The sequence below is a fragment of the Diuraphis noxia genome, unplaced genomic scaffold (assembly GCF_037042655.1).
Source record: "Diuraphis noxia isolate RWA-SAM2 unplaced genomic scaffold, SU_Dnox_SAM2 contig0001, whole genome shotgun sequence".
Taxonomy (NCBI): Eukaryota; Metazoa; Arthropoda; class Insecta; order Hemiptera; family Aphididae; genus Diuraphis; species Diuraphis noxia.
Genome location: NW_028301711.1, coordinates 101,149,395 through 101,175,888, shown reverse-complemented (window position 1 = coordinate 101,175,888; position 26,494 = coordinate 101,149,395). Strand labels below are relative to the sequence as shown.

General features: G+C 29.7%; 4 protein-coding genes across 4 annotated transcripts; 3 read left to right on the top strand and 1 right to left on the bottom strand.

Annotated features, from left to right (window-relative positions):
* Positions 1-3,337: 3,337 nt before the first annotated feature.
* LOC149062850 (uncharacterized) lies at positions 3,338-4,378 on the bottom strand. Its single transcript, XM_089216208.1, has 4 exons — positions 4,266-4,378; positions 4,042-4,202; positions 3,788-3,895; positions 3,338-3,657 (listed from the first exon to the last, which is right to left on the bottom strand). The coding sequence occupies exons 1-4, from the start codon at positions 4,376-4,378 to the stop codon at positions 3,347-3,349; spliced, it is 693 nt and encodes a 230-aa protein (XP_089072334.1). The 3' UTR covers positions 3,338-3,346.
* Positions 4,379-20,412: 16,034 nt separating this feature from the next.
* LOC107171997 (uncharacterized) lies at positions 20,413-21,174 on the top strand. The gene has a single exon (XM_015522264.1). It carries the CDS (start codon positions 20,413-20,415, stop codon positions 21,172-21,174), a length of 762 nt encoding a protein of 253 aa, XP_015377750.1.
* A 1,337-nt stretch (positions 21,175-22,511) lies between these two features.
* LOC107171998 (uncharacterized) lies at positions 22,512-23,966 on the top strand. The gene has a single exon (XM_015522265.2). It carries the CDS (start codon positions 22,512-22,514, stop codon positions 23,964-23,966), a length of 1,455 nt encoding a protein of 484 aa, XP_015377751.2.
* Positions 23,967-24,923: 957 nt separating this feature from the next.
* Positions 24,924-25,565, top strand: LOC149062849 (uncharacterized). The gene has a single exon (XM_089215423.1). It carries the CDS (start codon positions 24,924-24,926, stop codon positions 25,563-25,565), a length of 642 nt encoding a protein of 213 aa, XP_089071549.1.
* The last annotated feature ends 929 nt before the right edge of the window (positions 25,566-26,494 follow it).

Below are 26,494 nucleotides of genomic sequence, written 5' to 3'. Positions count from 1 at the left end.
ATATAAGATACTTAATTAGCAATGCAATGCAATGTATAAATGCAATAATAATAACATAAGAGCAAAACATGCCTGACTAACATTTTATATATATGCAATTAATAATAAATTTAAAAGGCTCGTCAGCCGATTACCTGCCAACTGGTGTCCGTTAGCGGCTTCGAACCAGAACGCTACCGTCTTGGGATGCACACACTTGCACAATAAAAAACACAATATAATAATTAAATGTGGCAATCCCAAGAACGTGCGACTAACGGGCCACCAGTTGAGACGAATTATTCACAAAAGGAACATGTAATTCACCAATATAAAAATTCACGTGTTTCTGCAAGTATGTTTATGTGCTTCCTAGATTGGAAAATAATATTAATAAATGATACAGCTGAGTGGCTGAACGATACTTACAGAAACTTGAACACAAAAATATTTGCACGTGGAAAGAAAAAGACTCAAAAAACTCAACGACCTGCACAGCACGAGACCAAAAGACAAAGAGAAAGAAAAAAAATATAAAATGGATAAAGGTTGTGGGCGTTGTGGCCGAAAACTTTTAAACATTGAAAAATAAAAGCACCAATAAAAATCACAAATGAATAATAATAACGTTTTCAAAACGAAGAGTAAAAACAACAAAAAAAAGAAAAAGGGGAGCCGGAGCTGGTGCGTTCAGGCTTTTATAACCTTTGCTGCGGGCAGTGTCATCGAGATACAATAAAATAATAAGTTTAGCATAATAGTTGATGACACTGACCACTGCAAAGACAATATAAAAAATATATAATAACGAACGATTAAATTATAAACACAAAACCGCACTAAATAAAAATATATTAAAAATTAAGAAATATTACGAAAAATAACGGACTGTCGCACCACAGATTAAATGAAACCAGATAGTGCACTTCGGAATATAACAATAGATTTCCAAACAACAGGATCTGATTGGTTACTGCGCGATGCAGTAGGTCCAAAAAGGAGTAACAAAAATATTGTAATACAATAATTTACAAAAAATATTGTTCACAGATAAAAAGACACAATTTTATTCCAATTAATTAATTTGTTTATTTATTAAAATTACACAACATACAAACATTTACAAGTAGATGAAAAAAAACTACAGTTAAATTATATTTAAAACAAAATTCTAACATAATTATTCTATTTTTATTGTGCTGTAGTATCCACTAGTTTTCAGTCGTTTGGCTCCAAATTGTATGAACCACAGAAATGTGCAAAATTATATCTAGATAATTATTCAAATACATTTTTATTTGAATAATTTGAAAATATTATTATTGGAATAATAATGTTTTCAGATTACTCAAATACATTTTTATTCTAATAAATATCTAGATACAATTTCATTGGAATGACGCCCTACTCTGGTAGATCATTGTTCCATATTGATCCATGTTGATCCATATTGATACATATTAACAAATACAAAATAACAGTTATTAATAATTAATAATTATAAATGTTTTAATGTTGCTAATTTTATATTTTTCCTTATTTTTTCAGAAGCCATCTCTCTATTTAAAAATTTTAATGATGAATAAATCCTAAATCTTATGAATAAATTTAAAAGATAGTCTTTATTAAAATGTTCACACGGGTGAGAATAGTAAATTGATAGCATACTAAGTTTCAATTTTTCACCTACTTTATTCTCAGCTGCTAATACAGGGAAACGATTAATAAACACTGTTTCTAAACTATTTATATAATTATAAAATTCTGAATGTGGCATTGGTAGGTTTCCAAAAGTGGATTTTTCAGAATTTTCATAAGCTTTAAAATAAGAAAATAAAAAGGATGGTTCTAAATTTTTTTGAAATTTGGCATAATTTAAGCAAATATCGCAAATATGTGTTTCCAAACATTTTTTAATCAAATAGCCACAAATATAAGTTAGTATATTTTGATCAGGCAATTCTAAATCCCGATAATTAACAGATGTTACCGGTATTGAAGATTTAAATTTAAATGGAGTTTTATCTGGAAACATAATATTTTGAACCTCAGAATTGGTAGGGTCTTGAATATTAGGTAGAATATCATCAAAATCTTGCAGGCAATTAGCATTGTTGGAATGTTTAAAATAATTCATGAAAAATATATTTTTAAATGAATAATAGAATTGTACTGGAGTTGGATTGAAATTATTTCCTTGTCTCTGCCTAAACGTGCAAAACAAGTTCTCAAGACAATCTTGATTGATCCTGTTCGTAAATAAAACATAATTTTGCCTAATATTTACAGAAGATAAGGATTGCCACAATAAATTTAAGCTAGCAATAGAAACTAACCATCCTCTTATAAACTTCATTCTATTAGTTACATCTATATTATTTTTGTCTAAAACTATTAAAGAATTAAACATTTTTTCCATTAATAATAGGTGTGATTTTTGAAGCTGAGAATTGATAAATGGTCTATTATAATCTTTTGAATTCGGCCTTTTATAAGAATTAAAAATATCAAATAATTTATCAATATTTTCTATAAATTCAATTGTAGGCCTAGAATTAAAAGGAAGTTTATCTAAGGCTAAATATGTTTTCATGCCGGCTGCCACTGTTGCACTAAACAATTGTGCCGCCAAATATACACTCATCTTCTGAAATGCATTAGGATAGACATGTGAGTTAGTTAATTTGGGAGCTAATCTTAAATTGCTTTCACTATCTTCCTTGTAAAACGACACAACATATTTTTTGTCAATAAAATTGTCATCTACTTTAAATTTATGTTGTAAAAACATATTTCTAGTAGCCTTGAGAAGGTGTGGTGGATCAAAAATATAAAAAATCTTTTTGTTATTGATTTCAAAATACGGACGAGAAGGAGAAATATTAAGATGATTGCTTAAGCCTATAAAATTTGATCCCATGTCCGTAATGAAGGCTTTAACATCCAATGGTGTACTTTGTAGTTTTATTAGTGTTGTAAAAATTATGTCTTGTAAATCATACCCGGTACAAGTACTAGAAACTAAATAATACGCTAAAGGCAACTTCCAATTCACATTAATACCCCTGAGCATTAATACTAATGCAAACTTCGCAGGTTCATAAGTCTTGCGATAGTTTGTTATGTTGAATCCCATAATTTCATCTTTTTTTTATCAAATAGTATAAATGACTTTTTATAGACATTTCGTCTGCACAAAGTATGCACTGTACTGCTTCAGAAGAATAATTTTTGGTTTTAAAGTTTATAAAGGAAAATAGGAAATCATTAAGACCTGGTTGAATTTCAAATTTTGAGGTAGATCGCTTAAGTGTACTTATACTAGGCAACGATAAAGTTGATTTTATAAAGTTATACACTCTTGGGCCTAAAAAGTAAATTGTTTTAGAGATATTGAATACCTGTAACCTGGTTTTTTCCTAAATTTACACATTAAATGAGACCTGACAATTAAGAGTAATGTAGGAGATAAAAATTTTTCGTATTGTTTTAAGAAAATATCTGTGGAATCATTATCTGCTAATACATTACTTAGAGTTGCAACAGTTTTTTCCAAATTCTTAATTTTTTCCTTTGCTTCTTTCAATTCCGATCTTAACAAAATTTTCCTGGGAGTAGAATATGACAAATGATCTGGAGTCTGAGAAGAAGAGTCAGATGTATTAATTAAAGATGAGCCTAAAAAAAAAAAAAATACAAATTAATAACATATTTATGAAAGAAAAATTATTGACTAAATAACCTAGAACGAGGAGCTTACATCAGCTCTGTTCTTAGAAATCTTTAATTCATTATCATATTAACTCACTTGTACTAGGACATGAAATTGGGCTTGAGCATGCCATTGGTGTTGATAGATCATTTGATTCATTCATTGTTGAATCACTCTCGGATTCTCTTTTCGCAAGAATTTCATCTAAAATTAGTGAGAGCTAAATTAATACATTAATAAGTAATAAGTACCTATTTTAGCCAAATATTATACAGTGAGCTATCTAAACTATATATGTTTTAAATGATAATATTGAATTGAGGTCCAAGATACATCTAATGATATCTCACCACTGAATAATGTTGGAACTGCAAAATCAGTCAGCCTGTTTTTTTTGTGAACATTAAGGAACATTTTGTCTTCAAAATGTTCACTACATATTCTCAGGTTCTGAACAAATGCATTTTTATCAACATATTCGGGCAAACATTTCTTAATCCACTCGGAACGTCTAAAAAATAAAATAATTAGTAAGTTAAGTTAAAATTAAAATATACAATATAATGCTATTTACCTTTCTGTATTTTTTGGCATAGTAAAATAACTAACACCAACAGAGGTTCTCGACTTATTGTTGCAGTATTTTACTGCGCATGATGAGCCATTTCCCTTTTTTGTTTCCATCATAAAATAGTTATGAAAAGTTAACAAAAATTTTGAAATTTGAAAGTACTTGTAAAAATGTAAAATTTTAATTTTAATCGCGTGACCAAACAAACACATAAACTAGAACATACACGCGCCAAGGCACATAAACAAAACATTATCATGAAATATGTTTGATAACATATAGCGTACAGTATGACCAGTTTTATGAAATATGGTAAATTTATTTTTTCCTTTCCTAGCCAGACTGATTTGAGAAGTACAAAAATTTGTTTACATATTACCGACTTTCATGAGTGCACTATCTGGTTTCATTTAATCTGTGGTCGCACGCCGCCCACTATCAGCCTGATAACAGATACACTATCACAAGCTGATAGTGGGACAACGTACGCAGTCCCGCCACACGATCGTGCTACTATTTAAATTTTGTGAGCGTAGTAAACAATATGCATCTTAAATATCTTTAATGTTTAATCATATGTTTATATAATATTCAACATAATTTAGATAAGAAGTGTGGTTTTATTTTTTAAATAACTGCATTCAATTTTCCGATTTTCTAAAAAAAAAAAAAAGCTTTTAGTTATAATCTATTATAATCAAATATTAACCTTAAACTACTTGTTTGTAATGTTTAATTCTATGCATGGCTTGATAGAAGACATATAAGTATGAATATGTTATAACTAAGAAGTCTTATTTCAAATAAGGTTCTAATGATATTTCTACCGTAATTATTGTGTTTCGAAATTTATATTCTACCGAAAACCTTGAAAATTCATTGCAAACATTTGAATTCAATTACTAGATTTTCCACTTTAATCATAACATTTGATGAATATTTTATAATCATAAAATATATAATACACTAATTAATTATTATCGGATATTCTCTGTCTCTTATAGTATTACGTAAGTTGATTTAATTTTAAATAATTATATAATTTTACACGATTTATAATCCCAGTTCCGTAGTGGTCGTCGACCGATGCACATGTGCCTGTCGCTGTGTCCCGTCGTGTTAATTAGTGCTTTACCCAATGAGTTCATTATTTTTATATTTAAAATAATAATGCGATATTGTTCATCAATGTATCATTAACGTTTTTTTTTATTATTATTAATTTCCATACGAAATTTCACTGAATGTTTAAACGTATGCTTCCAACGATTTAAATGTTAAATAATCTATTTATTCTACAATTATTACGCAACACTTATTGTACGCAGTTGCGTCGCGTTTTATATCAAGGCCGTCGCCCGACGGTCTAATTACCTCAATCACCCAACGCTATCGCTACAATGTCTACTACGTCGACCACTATCAAAATCAAAAACAAAAATAATTCCAACACACCGTCATTATCAAATCAAAACATAAATAAAACAATTCAGAATAATAATTCAAATAAAACTAACAACTCCAATTGGTAATCGCTCAACTATGTTACGCGCTCTGGTGGATTTTTTTGTAACTACTCAAACGAGGTAACCATCTACAATACAACAGTCTATAAATAGCGAATTTGTAGAATGTAGAATAATTAGTGGAGCACAATCATATGTAATATCGAATTTTTTTTGATATTAGATTGTATAATATATTATATTTATATATAATTTATATTTTTAACTTAAGTATCATTACTATCACAGACTACCTATTTTAATATGATTTATGAACTGTTTATCGCATCATTTCATATATCTACCTAGTGATATTTCTCAATTTTGATTAACGTTACAAGATGGAAATTGGTGCAACATTTAAAAAAACAATAAAAAAACCGTAAAAACAATTTTGTTGTGTATATGGGTGTACTTTATTGGCTAGGAGAAATCCAGAAATTAAATTTGCTACATTTCCTAAAATTAATGATGCGGTAAGAAGAAAAAAATGGATCAATGTTCTGAAAATGGGAAAAAAAATTTCTGATTCTATACCTAAATGTAAGCAATTCAAATCCTCTGATGAATTATCACTAATTGCAAGATCTGAACGATCAGAAAAAAGAAACAAAATTACTTCTGCAAAATGTCATTTAAGTTTTGAAAAACAAGAAGTTAATAACGATACAAGTTATAATATAAATAATAATATTATTTTGGATAACAACTCTGTTATCGACCAATGTACTTCAACAGCCATTACTAGTTTATTAAAGGATGTTCAAGTGCAAGTAACTAGTGGTGACTTATCAATTTCATTTACAGAATTAATTGATACTGATCAGAAATTAAATACTTTAACAGGTTTACATTCATTTGTACTTCTTATAGATCATAATAATCTTATCAAGTGACAAGTATCAATAGTCTTATCAATTCTATCCGCTAATAGAAAATAGGTTTGCAATAAATATTATTATTTTCATTAGACTATTTCGAAAACAATATGACAACCACAGCTGTAGTTCTACAGCCTTGATGACAACTTAAAATAATTGATTTATTATATACAATCACGAATTCACGATAATCAGATGTATAAAATAAACTATATATTTGTTGTAAAAATATTATTCTTATAGAAATTCAATTATAGAATTGCAAATATAAAGTATACAGCAAGTACATTGTTTATATAAAATATATTTAAAACACCAATTTAGGCGATAACACTTGCAAAATTATATGTATATTGTACACAATTAAAATATCAACCCATTATGATTGAAAAATGAAAATATTAACCAATTTTCAAAACTTTTCCATTATATTACGGCATACGCATATGCCGCCGCTCGACGGTTACCTCGTTTGAGATAGACCACGCCCAGGATACGCAGGATACGTGTGTAACGTTCGGCTGCCACCGCAGAACTGTATATGTATCTTAAATGTATGTTTAAAGTTTAATCTTATGTTTTTATTATATCCAACATGATGGAAATAAGTAGTGTGATTTTTTTTTTTAAATATCGGCATTCAATTTTCTGAGTTTCTAAAATAAAAAAAGCTGTTAGGTAGTTATAATCTATTATAATCAAATATTAATCTTAAACTACGCGTTTATAATGTTGAATTATATGCATGGCCTGATAGTAGACATTTAAGTATGAATATGTTATAACTAAGACCTCTATTTCAAATTATATTCTAATGATATTTCTACCATAATTATTATTTTTCGAAATTTATATTCTACCGAAAAACTAGAAAATTGATTGCAAACATTTCAAAATATCACCTGATTTTCCACATTAATCATAACATTTGATGAACACGTTATAATTATAAAGTATATTATACACTTATTTATTATTATCCGGTATTCTCTGTCTATTATAGAGCAACGTAAGTTGATCGAATTTTAAATAGTTATATAATTTTACACGATTAATAATACTCATCATAAAAATGTTTAAAGTTTAATCTTATTTTTATATTATATCCAAGATGATTCTAAAATGTAGTGTGATTTGTTTTTTTTAAATATATACCTATTGTATTCTATTTTCCGGGTCGCTATAAAAAAAAAAACTGTTAGTTATAAATTATAATCTATTATGATTAAATATTAACTTAAAACTACGCATTTATAAATTTATAATGTTTAGTTCTATGCATGGCCTGATAGTAAACATTTAAGTATGAATATTTTATAACTAAGAACTCTATTTCAAATTATGTTCTAATGGTTTTTCTATCTTAATAACGGTTTTGAAATTTATATTCTACCGAAAAACTTGAAAAATTCATTGCATACATTTCAAATGAATCACTTGGTTTTCCACTTTAATCATAACATTTGATGAATATGTTATAATTATAAACTATATTTATACACTTATTTATTATTATCGGATATTCTCTGTCTATTATAGAGCAAGGTAAGTTGATATAATTTTAAATAGTTATATAATTTAACACGATTTATAATATTCATCATAAATATGTTTAATCTTAGATTTATATTATGTTCAACAAGATTTTTATAAGTAGTGTGATTTGTTTTTTTTAAATATATGTATTCTATGAGTTTCTAAAAAAAAAGAAATTGTTAGTTATAAATATTAATCTATTATAATTAAATATTTACCTTAAACAACGTTTTTATAATGTTTAATTTTATACATTGACTGATAGTAGATATCTAAGTATGAATATTTTATAACTAAGAACTATATTTCAATATAAGTTCAAATTATATTTCTACCCTAATTATTCTTTTTCGAAATTTATATTCAACCGAAAACCTTGAAGATTTATTGCAGACATTCAAATAAATCACTAGATTTTCCACTTTAATCATAACATTTGATAAATATTTTATAATTATAAAATATATAATATACTAATTATTTATTATTGGATATTCTCTGTCGATTATAGAACTTTGTAAGTTGATTATTAGAAATTATTTAGTAATTAAATTACTAGTAGAAATTATTTAATTTTAAACGATTTATAATTTGCATCTTCAATATATTTAATGTTTAATCTTACATTTATAGAATATTCAACATAATGTAGTTAAGAAATGTAATTTTATTTTTAAATATCTGCATTCAATTTTCCGAGTTTCTAAAAAAAAAAGCTATTAGTTATAATCTATTATAATTGTATGCATGCCATGATAGAAGACATATAAGTATGAATATATTATAACTAAGTAGTCCTATTTCAAATAAGGCTCTAATGATATTTCTATCCTGATTATTATGTTTCGAAATTAATATTCCACCGAAAACCTTGAAAATTCATTGCAAACATTTCTATTCAATCACTAGATTTTCCACTTTCATCATAACATTTGATGAATATTTTAAAATTATAAAATATATCATACATTTATTAATTATTATCGTATATTCTCTGTCGATTAGGTGATAGTAAGTTGATTTGAATTTAAATAATTCTTTAATTTTAAACGATTTATAATTTGCATCTTAAATATGTTTAAAGATTAATCTTAGGTTTATATTATATCCGACATCATATTAATAAGTAGTGTAATTTTGTTTTTTTTTAAATATCTGTATTCAATTTTCCGAGGTTCAATAAAAAAAAACTGTTAATATCTATTATAATTAAATATTAACCTTAAACTACGAATTTATAATGTTTTATTCTATGCATGGCCTGATAGTGGACATATAAGTATGAATATGTTATAACTAAGAACTCTATTTCAAATTATGTTCAAATGATATTTCTTCCCTAATAACTGTTTTGAAATTTTACATTCTACCGAAAAGCTTGAAAAATTCATTGCAAACATTTCAAATAAATCTCTTGATTTTCCACTTTAATCATAACATTTAATGAATATATTATAATTATAAACTATATTATACACTTATTTATTATTATCGGGTATTTTCTATCTATTATAGAGCAACGTAAGTTGATCTAATTTTAAATAGTTATATAATTTTACAAGATTTATAATATTACCTAATCATAAATATGTTTAATGTTTAATCTTAGGTGTATATTATATCCAAAACGATTTTAATAAGAAGTGTCATTTGTTTTTTTTAAATATATGCAATCTATTTTCAGAGTTTCTAAAAAAAAAAAACTGTTAGTTATAAATTAAAATCTATTTTAATTAAATATTAACCTTAAACTATGAATTTATAATGTTTAATTCTACGCATGGCCTGATAGTAGACATATAAGTATGAATATGTTATAACTAAGAACTCTATTTCAAATTATGTTCTAATGGTTTTTCTATCTTAATAACTGTTTTGAAATTTATATTCTACCGAAAAACTTGAAAAATTCATTGCATACATTTCAAATGAATCACTTGATTTTCCACTTTAATCATAACATTTGATGAATATGTTATAATTATAAACTATATTATACACTTATTTATTATTATCGGGTATTTTCTATCTATTATAGAGCAACGTAAGTTGATCTAATTTTAAATAGTTATATAATTTTACAAGATTTATAATATTACCTAATCATAAATATGTTTAATGTTTAATCTTAGGTGTATATTATATCCAAAACGATTTTAATAAGAAGTGTCATTTGTTTTTTTTAAATATATGCATTCTATTTTCCGAGTTACTAAAAAATAAAAAACTGTTTGTTATAAATTAAAATCAATTATAATTAAATATTGACCTTTAACTTCGTATGCATAATGTTTAATTATATACATGGCCTGATAGTAGACATCTAAGTATGAATATTTTATAACTAAGCTCTATATTTCAATATAATTTCAAATCATATTTCTACCCTAATTATTATTTTTCGAAATTTCTATTGTACCGAAAACCTTAAAAGTTCATTGCAAACATTTCGAATAAATCACTTTATTTTCCACTTTAATCATAATATTTGATGAATATTATTTTATAATTATAAAATATATAATACACTAATTAATTATTATTGGATATTCTCTGTCGATTATAGAATTTTGTAAGTTGATTTAATTTTAAACAATTAATTTATTTTACACGATTTATATCTATATGCATCATAAATATCTTTAATTTTTAATCTTGTGTTTATATAATATTCAACATAATTTAGATAAGATAGTGTGATTTTATTTTTTAAATAACTACATTCAATTTTCCGATTTTCTAAAAAAAAAAAGCTTTTAGTTATAATCTATTATAATCAAATATTAACCTTAAACTACTTGTTTGTGATGTTTAATTCTATGCATGGATTGATAGAAGACATATAAGTATGAATATGTTATAACTAAGAAGTCTTATTTCAAATTATGTTCAAATGACATTTCTACCCTAATAACTATGTTTCGAAATTTATATTCTACCGAAAACATTGAAAATGCATTGCTAACATTTCAATTCAATCACTAGATTTTCCACTTTAATCATAACATTTGATGAATATTTTATAATTATAAAATATTTAATACACTAATTAATTATTATCGGGCATTCTCTGTCGATTAGGTGATTGTAAGTTGATTTAATTTTAAATAATTCTTTAATTTTAAACGATTTATAATTTGCATCTTTAATATGTTTAAAGTTTAATCTTAGGTGTATATTATATCCAACATGATTATAATAAGTAGTGTGATTTGTTTTTTCAAATATATGTATTCTGTTTTCCGAGTTTCTAAAAGATAAATTGTTAGTTATAAATTATAATCTATTATAATTAAATAATAACCTTAAACTACGTATTTATAATGTTTAAATATATACATGGCCTGATAGTAGACATGTTAGTATGAATATTTTATAACTAAGAACTATATTTCAATATATGTTCAAATGATTTTTCTATCATAATTATTATATTTCGAAACAAATTTTCTACTGATAATCTTGATAATTAATTGCAACATTTTAAATAAATCACTTAACTTTCCACTTTAATCATAACATTTGATGAATATGTTATATTTGTAAAATATTATAATACACTTATTATTATCGGGTAATCTCTATCTATTATAGTATTACGTAAGTTAATTTAATTTAAAATAATTATTAAATTTAAAAAAATTTATAATTTGCATTTTAAATATTTTTAATGTTTAATGTTATGTTCGTATTTTATGCAACATGATTAATATAAGAAGTGTGATTTTTTTTTTAAAATAACTGTATTCAATTTTCCGAGTTTCTATAAAAAAAATAACTGTTAATTATAATCAATTATAATTAAATAATAACCTTAAACTACATATTTATTATGTTTAAATCTATGTTTGGCCTGATGGTAGACATATAAGTATGAATATGTTATAACTAAGAAGTCTTATTTCAAATAAGGTTCTAATGATATTTCTACCCTAATTATTATGTTTCGAAATATACAGGGTGATTTTTTTATCGAAGAACACTCATACTCATACACTCATACTTTTTTAAATAATGAGTGTTCTTCGATAAAAAAATCATCCTGTATATTCTACCAAAAAACTTGAAAAATGCATTGCAAACGTTTCAAATAAGTCACTTGATTTTCCACTTTAATCATAACATTTGATGAATATGTTATAATTATAAAGTATATTATACACTTATTTATTATTATTGGGTATTCTCTGTCTATTATAGAGCGACGTAAGTTGATCTAATTTTAAATAGTTATACAGTAGAGCCTTGATAGTCCGGACTCCCGATAATCCGGTGAACGCGGTGATCCGGACGGCAAAATTCCATTTGTTCGTTAATAAATTTTACCAGAATTCTTGCTACCCAATTAATCTATAAAATATTGTTATCGACAAATACAATTTCGTCATTTTTATTACCTACTGTTCCTAGTAAAGACTAATACATGTATGTAGGTAGGTACATAATAAATCTGTAATGTATAACACCATATCAATACATTGGTTATTGTAGTAGGTAAAACAACATGTTTTAATTTATAACTGTTATAACTTTATTTAATAACACATGAGACATTACTTAACGTGAAATATAATAATGCTGTTGCTAAGCAAGGAAGCACAATGCACAATGAAGAAAAGAATATAATTTAAGATAAGCGTAGCTTATCACTATACTAACGTCAAGGACGTCGTATATATTACAATACTCATCCCTAAGTTTATTAGTATATAATAATTAATAACATAAGATGATGGACATGGAACATTGAATAAGATATTACAATAAAAAAAACAATAGTATATCATAACTTAAATATACACAATTTTGAAATATAGATATACAATATAATAAATCGGTGTACATATAAACATGAATATGAACTATACAAAATATGAAATACAAAATAAGTAATATAAACACAATGATAATAATATAATAGTAACAATTGAGTAAACATGACTATATATTCTCTCTCTCCTCTTTTTTTTTTATATGCATATATATAATGTGCTAATGTATAGGTTTATTATTCACTGCAACCAAATTCACAGTTAACACACATAATCTTTAAATTTGTTTGGTTTGACAATTTTTCTTATAGGTCTGTTACCTTGATTTTTAATACATTCAACTATCTCAGGACCTTTTGTTATTTCTTGCATAAGTGTTGTCTCATTATTACTCTCAATACCAGTTTCAAATGGCACTGTCTTGTTTTCTTCGCTCTCTATTGGTACTTAAATGCTACTCTCTTTTTCACTATAGCTGTTATTGTTGTCGTAATCGTTAATCTTTTTGCTTAGACCTACCTCTTTAAAGAATGAGCCTACTTTTATGATTTGATCAACATGTCTTTTGAAATAGCTGTTGTTAAATTTATCCTTACAGATATATAAATACTTTCCTAGCTGTTCATCAATCACACATGCTTTCCAACTCTTCTTATTGGGTTTGCTGTAATCTCTAATATACACATCTTCTCTAACCTTAAACGTTTTATTAGTTACGTTGCCTTTATAATTTCTGATCTCTCTATTAGTTGCTTTGTCACTATTTTTGTCACTATTCCTTATCCTATCAAATCTAGTTCTAACATCTCTCTTAAACATTAATTTAGATGGAGTATAACCAGTTGTACTGTGCTCACTATTCCTGTAGAAAAATAAATATTTCTGTATAGCTGAGTTAACTGACATTTTACTTTATTTCATAATTTTACTGAAACTTAACTTGAAGTTTTTGACGGCATTCTCTGCTGCACCATTACTAGCAGGGTGAAACGGAGGGGAGGTCAAGTGTTTAATACCATTAGTTTCACAAAACTGGCTGAACTCATTAGATGTGAAGGGGGTACCGTTATCAGAAACTATAGTATCAGGGAGACCAAACCTAGCACATGTTTCTTTAAGTTTCTCTAATGTATCAGCGTTGGCTACTTCGAATACTTCTGGCCACTTGCTATAAAAATCAATTATGATTAAGAACATTTTATTATTAATGGGCCCTAAATAATCCATATGAATGCGCTCAAAGACATGTTGTGATTTTGGCCATTTAGTTAGAATACATTTTTGTGGTCCAGGTCTACTTTCTAAGCATAGAGTGCAACTTTTGGCTGTACGTTCAATGTCAGAATCTATAGATGTTCACCAAAAGTATGAACGAGCCATAGATTTCATTTTAACGATACCAAGGTGAGAACTATGTAATTCTTTTAAAAGTAACTCCTTTAGACTATCAGGTATAATTATCCTGTAACCCCACACTAATATATTGTCTTCTATCACTAATTTATCTTTTCTATTGTAAAATGGTTTTAATTCATTAGGTATATCTTTAGGCCAACTACTATTTAAATAACACATTACTTTTTGTAAGATTTTATCTTTAGCTGTTTCAGCTTTAATCTGTAAAAACTAACAGGTAAATATCCTTCTACCCAGTTTAAAACATCAGTGTTATTCCCTACCTTAGTTAGTTGTTCATCACTCTCTAGACATGGTAAGCGAGATAGACTGTCTGCTATAGTATTTGTTGAGCCTTTAATGTACTCCATATGATAGTTAAATCCAGAAAGGAAAAAAGCCCATCTTTGTAATCGTCCTGATGCCATTTTAGGTATTGGATTATTTACTCCAAGTAATGGTATCAGAGGTTTGTGATCAGATCTAATAATAAATTCTCTACCTTTTAAGTATTGATAGAATTTAGTTATTCCCCAAATAATTGCTAACGCTTCCTTATGAATAACAGAATAGTTTTTCTCAGCACTAGTCAAAGTGCGTGATGCGTAGCTAATGGGTCGCTCAGATGAGTCTGGAAATTTATGAGAAATGACAGCTCCTACACCAAATTGAGATGCGCCGCATGATAAGATTATGGGTAAAGTAGGATTGAAGTGTGTAAGAATTTGATCAGACTTTAATAACTCTTTTACCTTAACAAAAGCTTTCGAACATTGATCATTCCAAATAAATGGTATCTCTTTTTTAAGTAGATTATGAAGTGGAGCTAATATAGTTGATAAATTTTTAATGAACTTACCATAGTAATTAATCATTCCCAAAAAAGACTTTAGTTCGGTAACGTTTTTAGGAATTGGAATATTTGAAATGCATAATACTTTTTTTTTACTTGTTTTTAACCCATCTTTATCAATTACATGTCCTAAGTACTCGACTTGGGTTTTAAAAAACTGACACTTGTCCTTATTAAGTTGAAATCCCGCTTCTTTACAACGCTTAAAAACTTCCCTTAAATTTTCTAAGTGTTCATTATCATTCCTACCTGTTACAATTAAGTCATCCAATAGATTAGCTGTAAAGGGACAATCTTTTAACACTTTTTCTACCTCTCTTTGAAAGATGGCTGTTGCTGGTTTGACACCATAGGGTAATCTTAAAACTTCATATACTCCTTTGTGTGTGCTCCATGCTAATAACTTGCTTGTTTGTGAATCTACCTTTTACTGATTATATGCATTTTTAAAATCTAACTTAGAGAACTTTTCACCGCCTTGTACGCTTGCAAATAACTCCTCAATTCTGGGAAAGGGATAATGTATATCTTTAATGTATTTATTGATAGTGGTCTTATAATCTGTGCACAGCCTCAACTCTCCATTGGGTTTCAACACAGGGACAAGGGGTGTTCCCCATTGGCAATTTTCACTTTTTCTGATTAAACCAGCCTTTTCTAACTTGTCTAATTCCTTTTCAACAGCAATTTTATAGGCAAAAGGTATAGCACGATGCTTACAAAAAATAGGATTTACATCACTGTTTAGTTCTAAATGAATTTCAAAATGTTTGTACTCTCCTAGTCTATTGTCAAAAATATCATTAAATTCGTTTACTAGTTGATTAACTTTTTCATTTTTAATACTTTCTACACTGTTAATGTTTTTACAATTTTGTACTAAAGAAATATTAAATAGTTTCATAAGGTCTCTACCAAATAAGGGATAATAATTAAGTGAACTTTTAACTACTAATAACTTAATACTGACACTTTTGTCTTTATATTTTATCCTTGCATTAAATTCACCAATAGGTTTTAGAGAAGTACCATCAAAGAAATTTAGTTTAGTATCAACCTTGTTTAATTTTATATCTGGCCACTTTTCTTTGAAAACACTTTCAGTCAACACCGATCTCGCCGCACCTGAGTCAATCTCCATATTTAAATTCTTATTATTAACCTCAACTGCTATTAATTCAGGGGGTATGTGAGCATCTTGAAACGGTTTAGTCTCAGGCTTAATCTTAAACAAATTGAATTCATCTAAATAGTCCACACAGTCGTCACTCATGACCTCTACATTACCTATCAACTTTTTATTTTTACAAATGGTTGCCAAATGTCCCACCTTAGAACAAATTTTACACTTATATGACTTATACTTACAATTAATGAAGTCGTGATTTGGCTTACCGCAATGAAAACATGAACTCTTATTGTTCTTTGTGTTGTCACGTTGTGGTTGTTGTTGGTTTGAATCTGACCGGTTGTTCTTTGATTGAGACTGATGGCGCCACGCCGCTCCTCGCTCTTTGGCTGCCTTTGACTTATGATGAGTTTGGTGTACCTTGTTTATGGGAAAGGAAACTTCTTTTGATTGCCAGATTGATGCTTCTCGTTTTTGCGCGATCTCAACGAGTTCGAAAAGAGTTTTGTCTGGCTCTTCTTCACAAAGCCTGTCTAATATTGGAACTTTTTGAAGCCCCGTAACAAATTTATCTTTGAGAATTTCTAATAGGTGACTACCGAATTTGCAATTCATGGCTGCTTTCTTAATATTGCTATGGACTAGCGTCCCGCATTGCATAGTTCACGGTCAACTAGGTACCAGCCGCATCGATCTAGGGAAGGGTGCGACGATCCTTGTAAATGTAGGAGGGACAGCATTTCTGGAAATCATTAAAATTAGGGACATACTAAATCATGGGAGCAGACGACTATAAAAATGTCCTCAATAAGGGTGCACAAGACGTAGTTTTATGCATCATTACAAAAGTTCAAATAACCAAATGTTTAAATGTAATATTATAATATATACTCTTAATGTTAATTATAATATCAATCACCAAGGTCTGCAGCTGCACGGGATGCACATTTGGCTTGTATGTGGGCGAGTAACATTTCCGTCAGTCTAGATAATTATACCACATCCGTGAGAACAGCGACAAGAACGAGTAGACTATGGGGAGTAGAGGGTAGCACTATATAAGGGACCCCGAAACGGCCTGTATTCAGACGCGACTTGACCAGACTAGCCAGAGCACCTTCACGCCAGTCTGTTGTTTAATTTAATTCATTGGACTTAGAAAATATTCGAGTCAAACCGAATTTATTCTATCATTCAGAATACTTAACTTACATTCAGCTTTCATGTTATAAATAAATATATGTTTTACCACAATAAATAAATAATTAATCTAATTAAGAAGAATTCTACGTTGTGTAATTAACTCAAGAGTCACCTTCCAAACATCATCCTTGACTACTGATACCTGTAGGCGACGTGATCACTACAATATATACATACCATTCATTTATAGATTGGTTGTTGCTTTGCTTAAGTTCATAAAACTTTGTGCGTTCCCGAAATACCGCTAACTTAGGTGAAAACTGTTTTCTAAGCGTATTACAGACTTGCTCGTAATTTAAAGTATTTGGTGAGATAGGGTCGCATAATTCCCTCAACACTTTATACGTTTCGGCTCCGATTACCGTAATTAGTACTGATACTTTGCGACAATCTTCGACAAAATTGGCTATAAAAAATTGATCGAGCCGTTCGATATATAAATTCCAGTCTTTCAACTCTGAATTGTTTGAGGACAGCTAACGTTTTCTGCTTCTTTGTTGTTCGCCATGAACACGAGGTTACCAACACGAGTGTTAAAGTTTTTAATCTGTTTTAATCTTCGTCACCACTGTAATGTATAACACCATATCAATACATTGGTTATTGTAGTAGGTAAAACAACATGTTTTAATTTATAACTGTTATAACTTTATTTAATAACACATGAGACATTACTTAACGTGAAATATAATAATGCTGTTGCTAAGCAAGGAAGCACAATGCACAATGAAGAAAAGAATATAATTTAAGATAAGCGAAGCTTATCACTATACTAACGTCAAGGACGTCGTATATATTACAAAATCGATGCTTCTTTAAAAGTTTCTCCTTCAAAAGCTGTGAATGTACTGAATACTGTATTGCAGTGGGCGGAAGATGAGAACATGTATAGTACTTATATTTTGTTGGTACGTTGATTAAGGGAACTCGCTTTTGAAATTAAAATTAAAAGTATTATTCAGAAAATAATTACCGACTACAGTAGGTACTTAAGGTCTACATATTATTATAAACATTTTTTTTGTAATTCATTAGTTTAGTTTTAATGTAATTTAATTATTATTCTTGTAATTTAAAATGCAATAAATATAAAGATAGTGAAATTCAAAATAAAATCTTAGTAATTTGAGAAGGTAATTTTGAAAAACCTCAGGTAATCCGGAAAAATCTCAGAGCAAATGCTCTGCTGTATAATCTTACACGATTTATAATATTCATCATAAATATGTTTGAAGTTTAAACTTAGGTTTATATTATACCCAATATGATTCTAATTATTATTGTTATTTGTTTTTTTTTAAATATATGTATTCTATTTTCCGAGTCTCATTAAAAAAACAAAAACCGCTTATTATAAATTATAATCTATTATAATTAAATATTAATTTTAAACTACGCATTTATAATGTTTAATTCTATGCATGACCTGATAGTATACATATAACTATATAAGTATGAATATGTTATAACTAAGGAGTCTTATTTTAAGTAAGGTTCTAATGATTTTTCTACCATAATTATTATGTTTCGAAATTTATATTATACCAAAAACTTTGATAATTCATTTGCAACATTTCAAGTAAATCACTTGATTTTCCACTTTAATCATAACATTTGTTGAATTTTTTATAATTATTAAACCTATTATTATACCTATTAGTTATTATCGGGTATTCTCTGTCTATAATAGAGGACAGTAAGTTGATTTAACTTTAAATTATTATTTAATTTTAAACGATTGATAATTTGCATGTTATATGTCTTTAATGTTTAATCTTATGTTTATATTATATCCAACATGATTGAAATAAGTAGTGTGATTTTTTTTTTTTATATTGGCATTCATTTCTCTGAGTTTCTAAAATAAAAAAAGCTGTTAGTTTTAATCTATTATAATTAAATAATAACCTTAAACTACATATTTATTATGTTTAATTCTATGTGTTTGATTTCGAGCACAACATCAATCGGTCAACGGTTATTACTTATTATCAAATCAATACCGTTATCAATAAAAATATACACATACGTTCGTTCGTACTTCGTAATCGTAATGTGCTCGAGAGAAAAACGTCCGTTTTTGAATAAAATCTTTTCGTTTAAATAATAAAATAGTTTTCGAGTAAATCATAAAATATACTTTATTCCTACCTTCGGGTCTCGCCCGTAAAACATTTCGAAAGAAAACATGGTCCATTCGAGTCGGATGAGTTAGTGCGTTACGCGTATTATGTTAAAATCACGTGTTTACACACGTCGCAGTTCGTTTTTTTTTAAGGTCGAATAAAGTATTCATCGTAAATTGATTCTGTCATTCGATCGCAGTTGTTTAAAATCATTAATTCGTAATTCGTAATTCATTAATTCGTTATTCGTTAATTCGTTATTCGTTATAGCGAAATTGCCGAAATTCGTACAAGCGTCGAATCGGTGTAACGTTATCGTTAGCAGTCGTACCGTCGCCGCGTATAAGTGTCACATTATCACGTATAGTTGTTTAAATGGATATAACGATATCTGATATTGTATAATCATATCATAAATCGTGTTCATAATATCGGAATACATGAGTATTATTCATACAAGTTCAATTGTAAATTGAAGTGATTTATAGTTCATTCTGCCGTTCAATGAGAAATTGAATTGTCCGTGGTCAGCAGCTCAACACAGATCAAATGTCGATTAAAGGTCAGAGATCTAATTCTTAATTACCTTAGGCAAATTCCTCGTATAGAAACAGCAGTGTTTCTTTTGGCCGTTACAAACTTAATTTGCGTTACCTTACCGTAGTAGTCTATTTAAATCTGAATAATTAATTATTTATTATGGGTGAATCGGCAACGCTTGTAAGTCGCCGCGGAGTATTAAAGGGCCAAATGACGCGTATTTTAAGTTACACGCTAGGAGAACGAAGTAATCTTGAGGTTAATCAGATAAGAAGTCGAAAAGATCGTTTAAAAGAGTTGTTTGATGCTTTCGAGGAAGTTCAGTCGTCAATTGAAGAAGAGAGTGGAGTATCGGAGGATAGTGAAAAGTACCGCATCGAAGTCGAAGATGTTTATTATAAAGCTATGGCGAATTGTGATAAAATTATAAAGGAAGAGGAACCAGAGCAAAGCATCAGTTATTCACGTGCAAATAGTGAAATCCAGAGCAATAGTAGTGCGAGTAGTAACCAAGTAGCACCCGTGAAATTAGCTGCGTTGCAAATACCAAAATTTACAGGCTTATATTCAGAATGGGCAACCTTTTATGACATTTTCACAGCATTTGTACACAATAATAGGGATATATCGGAAATACAAAAAATTTTCTATTTGCGTGAAGCACTCGAAGGTGATGCCGAAAAATGTTTGCAATGTTTAGGAACAACAGCCGAAAATTATAGAATCGCATGGCAAACCTTAGTATCGCGTTATAACAATAAAAAAGTGTTTATTCAAAATCATACTAAGGCGTTGTATGGGTTACCTGCTATCACGTCAGAATCGTCATTTCAATTGCGTCAATTAATCGATGGGCTAAACGGTCATATAAATGCTCTTCAAATGTTAGGTCAGCAACCTAAATTGTGGGGTTCATTGCTAATTCATTTAATTACGATTAAACTTGACAAAGAATGCCTGCGCGAATGGTAAACAGTTTCAGAAAAGAATGAAATTCCTACGGCGGAAAAGTTATTAGAATTTTTACAAAACAGATTCTTAGTGTTAGAAGCAATCGAATCCTCGAATGGTGATAATGTGCAGCAAGTAAGCGGTACGGTAACCAAAAGATGGCCAAATAAGTTGACTGCGCACGTTTCAACGAATGAAATAAAATTTTATAATTGTGCTAGTGCACATACAATTTATCGGTGTCCGTCATTTTTAGCCTTGTCAGTTAGCGATCGTATAAAGAAAATCGATGCTCTTAAATTGTGCAAAATTTGTTTACGCTCTCATCCTAATGTTAAATGTCAATCACGTCGTTGTGCCAAATGTTCACGCGCTCACAATAGTTTATTACATTTAATGAAAGTAGACAATTTTAAAAAGAAAAATTTCGCCACTACGACCAGTGAGCCCAGTACAAATAATACGTTGACTGAAAAGTCAAATGTAAATCCAACGGAAGCCGCGTCGATAAGTGTTCATGCATCAAAGATAGATACATGCACGACCGTTTTATTAGCTACAGCTATTGTTAAGGTATATAACAAAGACGGAAAGTCAATGAAGTGTCGTGTATTATTAGATACTGGTTCGCAAAATAATTTTATGACTGAGGAAGTATGTCAAATATTAAAATTACGACGTTCAAAATTATCATGTGCTATTGCGGTATAGGTCAGTCTCAACAAAAATCGTTATCCGCAGTGTGTGCAACAATAGAATCGCTAGGTTCAAATTACAAATCAACCTTTGAATTTTTGGTGTTTCCTAAATTAACTAACAATATACCGTTAATGCATATAGATACATCCAACTTGAACGTTCCAAGAAATATTCAGCTGGCTGACCCGCAATATTATAAACCACAGAAAATTGATATTATTCTAGGTGCCTCGGTATTTTTTGAGGTATTAGGAACCGTTCGTATTCAGCCAGTGAAAAATGGAGTATTCTTTCAAGAAACGCATTTTGGTTATATTATAAGTGGCCAAGTGCCTAGCACGAAAAACAACCCGTCCAACTCAATTATGTCGTTTGTTGCGTGCACTGACATGTTAAGATTGGAAGAGAAGGTTACAAGATTTTGGTAATCAGAAGAGATCTCGTCAAAAAAGTCGTATTCGCTCGAAGAAAAATTATGTCAACAGCATTTTGATAGTACAGTAAAAAGATGAGAAGACGGAAGATTTACAGTTTGTTTGCCGTTTCGCGAGTCTGTAGCAAAATTAGGCGAGTCACTAGACATAGTGTTGCGAAGATTTCTGGAATTAGAACGACGATTAAATGCAAACGAGTCCATAAAGGAAGATTATGTGAAATTCATGGAAGAGTATCAAAGTTTAGGTCACATGTCACCTGTGGATTCATATGACCTGAAAAACCATTATTTTTTACCGCACCATGCCGTAATAAAAACCGATAGCGCCACCACGAAATTACGTGTCGTTTTTGACGGCACGTGCCGAACTACTTCGAACTTAAGCCTAAACGATGTATTATTGAAAGGTCCTGTAATACAGGAAGAGCTTGTTACCTTGTTGGCGCGATTTCGGACACATAAATACGTTATAACAGCCGATATTAAGCAAATGTACCGTCAAGTCCTGATCGAAGAAAAGCATCGAGATTATCAATTAATATTATGGCGTCCTAATACTAATGAAAAAATACAAATATATCGTTTAAACACCATAACGTATGGCACCGTTCCAGCTTCGTTTTTATCGACAGGCTGTCTACACAAGTTGGCAGAAGAAGAATTGACAAATCATCCGGGTGCCTCCGAAATCATTCAAAACGATTTCTATATGGATGACCTGCTGTCGGGAGCAAATACAATTCCAGATACTATACGTATTAGAGACGACGTTATAAATATTTTACGTAAAGGTGGTTTTGAGTTACGCGAATGGGCAGCCAATGATCCTATTTTACTAGAAGGTATACTTGGATCAAATAATAATGAAAAGAACTTAATTATGGAGTTGGATAACGGTCCTACAAAAATTTTGGGACTTATTTGGAATCCAAAAGATGATTTATTGCAGTATAAGGTTATACCATACGAAAGCGGCTCCATAATTAACAAAAGAAAAATACTGTCAGACATCGCATCCATTTATGATCCACTTGGTCTTATAGGTCCTATTATGATATTTATGATGAATATTATAACTCGGGCAAAATTATTCTTGAGAACACTTTTTTGCAAGAAATATGAATGGGATGAATCGCTTCCAGAAGCAATAGAAAACGAATGGATTACATATAGGACTAATCTATACTCCTTAAGACAAGTAAATATTCCGCGAGGTCTAATAATCGATGATGGTATCAAAGAAATACAGGTGCATGGATTTTCTGACGCGTCTATTGAAGCCTACAGAGCTTGTTTATATTTAAGAGTAACTTATTCGACAGGAAAGGTCGAAGTACGATTAATCGCCGCTAAGTCGCGAGTGGCAACTTTGAAAGCATTGTCCATCCCGCGTCTCGAGTTATGTGCCGCGGTACTCTTGTGCAGATTGTCTAACAAAATAATTAAAAAATTAAAATTAAAAATAAGTAGGCGTTACTTGTGGACCAATTCGACAATAGTGATAGCTTGGATTTCATCACCTTCAGCAAATTGGAATGTGTTCGTCTCCCACCGAGTGGGTGAAATTCAAGACTTGACGTCAGCTCATGAGTGGCGTCATGTGAAAGGTGATGATAATCCCGCTGATGTTATTTCTCGCAGCCAAGATCCTGCTATGATAAAAGGCGAAAAAATCTAGTGGTCCTACGTGGCTAAAGAAAAATGAAAGCTTTTGGCCAACAATACCCAAGGTTGATGAGAAAGGCGAGATTCCTGAAATGCGAAAAACAATCAACCTCTTGTCAACAGTTAGTAACGATTGGCCGGTTATAGAACGTAGTTCATCATGGATGCAATTATTGCGTATCACTGCGTACTGTCTACGTTTCAATCGTCTTAAAGTTAAAAATATCGGACTAATACAACCCGACGAAATAGTCAAGGAAACTCAATGCATAGTGAAAGCAGTGCAAGTCCAGCATTGATCAGAAGAAATAGCGGATTTGAAAGCAACTGATCAGGTGTCTAAAAAAAGCAAAATATTTCGGTTATGTGCATTCTTGGATAAAAATTAAATTCTCAGAGTGGGAGGCAGACTAAAAAATGCCGAGACACTTGACATATTTCAACGACATCCTATGTTGATTCCACAAACGTGTTCTATCTCTAAGTTAATATTTCGCGATGCACACGAAAGAACAATGCATGGGGGTCCAGCTGCAATGCTTTCTTATGTTCGAGAACGTTTTTGGCCTATACATGGACGTAACATGGCCAGAAAAATATTATATGAATGCCTACATTGTTTTAGAACAAAGCCTGTTACCGTTCAACCAATAATGGGTAACCTGCCAAAACAAAGGATAGAACCAAGTTGACCATTCTCCGTATGTGGTATAGATTTCGCTGGACCTTTCATGATTAAAGGAAGTTTACGTCGAAATGCGCCCATTGCAAAGGGATACTTATGCGTTTTCGTATGTTTTGCCACGAAAGCAATACATCTCGAATTAGTTTGTGACTGGTCAACGCCCTAAAACGTTTCACCAGCCGAAGAGGACTCTGTTCAGATGTATACTCAGACAATGCAACAAATTTCGTTGGGGCCAATCGCAGATTATCCGAGTTAAAAAATTTATTTCATAACAAAGAAAGTATGGAAACCATCCAAGGATATTTCACCAAATTGGAACTCCGCTGGCATTTCATACCACCACGATCCCCCCATTTTGGGGGTCTGTGGGAAGCTGCGGTAAAATCGGTAAAGACTCATTTATACAGAACGGTAGGTAACGCAAATATGACTTATGAGGAATTGAACACTGTTGTAATTCAAGTAGAGGCTTGTCTAAATTCTCGTCCCTTGTGCCCGTTGTCTTCCGATCCTTCCGATTTAAAGGCTTTAACTCCGGCCTATTTCCTTACTGGAGACTCGTTGATTGCTATACCTGAGCCTGACACTACCACCACACCTATAAATAGATTAAATAGGTGGCGAAGAGTAACACAGGCATTCCAACAAATATGGTCTCGATGGCAAAAGGAATATTTGGCTCAATTACAGCAACGTAGTAAACGGGAAGGCGAAAAGGGGCCCAGAGTGAAGATTGGTACAGTGGTATTGATGAAGGAAGATAATATACCTCCTTTACAATGGAAATTGGGCAAGGTAGTACAATTACATACTGGTCCGGACAAGGTCGTAAGAGTGGTCACATTACTGTCTGCCAAAGGTCAATTCACGCGAGCTATCCGGATGGTGTGTCCATTACCTTTTGAGGGGAATCAAGCTGTTTAAAAATTCCACAACAAACTTTAGTTTTGTGTATGTCAATATCCTTATAAATTTATTTGTTTTAAAGTTTCATGTACTCTGATTTACGTTATTTTCTTTTGTACTTAAAATATTAGCATTGTATATTTAAAAAAAAAAAAAAATGTATTAAGGTCTTGAAACATTATTGAGTTGTACAATGTTTCAAGGCGGGCGGTATGTTTGATTTCGAGCACAACATCAATCGGTCAACGGTTATTATCAATACCGTTATCAATAAAAATATACACATACGTTCGTTCGTACTTCGTAATCGTAATGTGCTCGAGAGAAAAACGTCCGTTTTTAAATAAAATCTTTTCGTTTAAATAATAAAATAGTTTTCGAGTAAATCATAAAATATACTTTATTCCTACCTTCGGGTCTCCCCCGTAAAACATTTCGAAAGAAAACACTATGCATGGCCTGATAGTAGACATATAAGTATGAATATGTTATAACTATGAACTCTATTTCAAATTATGTCCAAATGACATTTCTACCCTAATAACTGTGTTTCGAAATTTATATTCTACCAAAAAACTTGAAAAATTTATTGCAAACATTTCAAATAAGTCACTTGATTTTCCACTTTAATCATAACATTTGATGAATATGTTATAATTATAAAGTTTATTATACACTTATTTATTACTAACGGGTATTCTCTGTCTATTATAGAGCAACGTAAGTTAATCTAATTTTAGATAGTTATATAATTTTACACGATGTATAATATTCATCATAAATATGTTTAAAGTTTAATCTTAGGTTTATATTATATTCAATATGATTCTAAAATGTAGTGTGATTTGTTTTTTTTAGATATATGTATTCTATTTTCCAATTCTCTATAAAAAAATAACTGTTATAACTGTTAGTTATTTATTATAATCTATTATAATTAAATATTG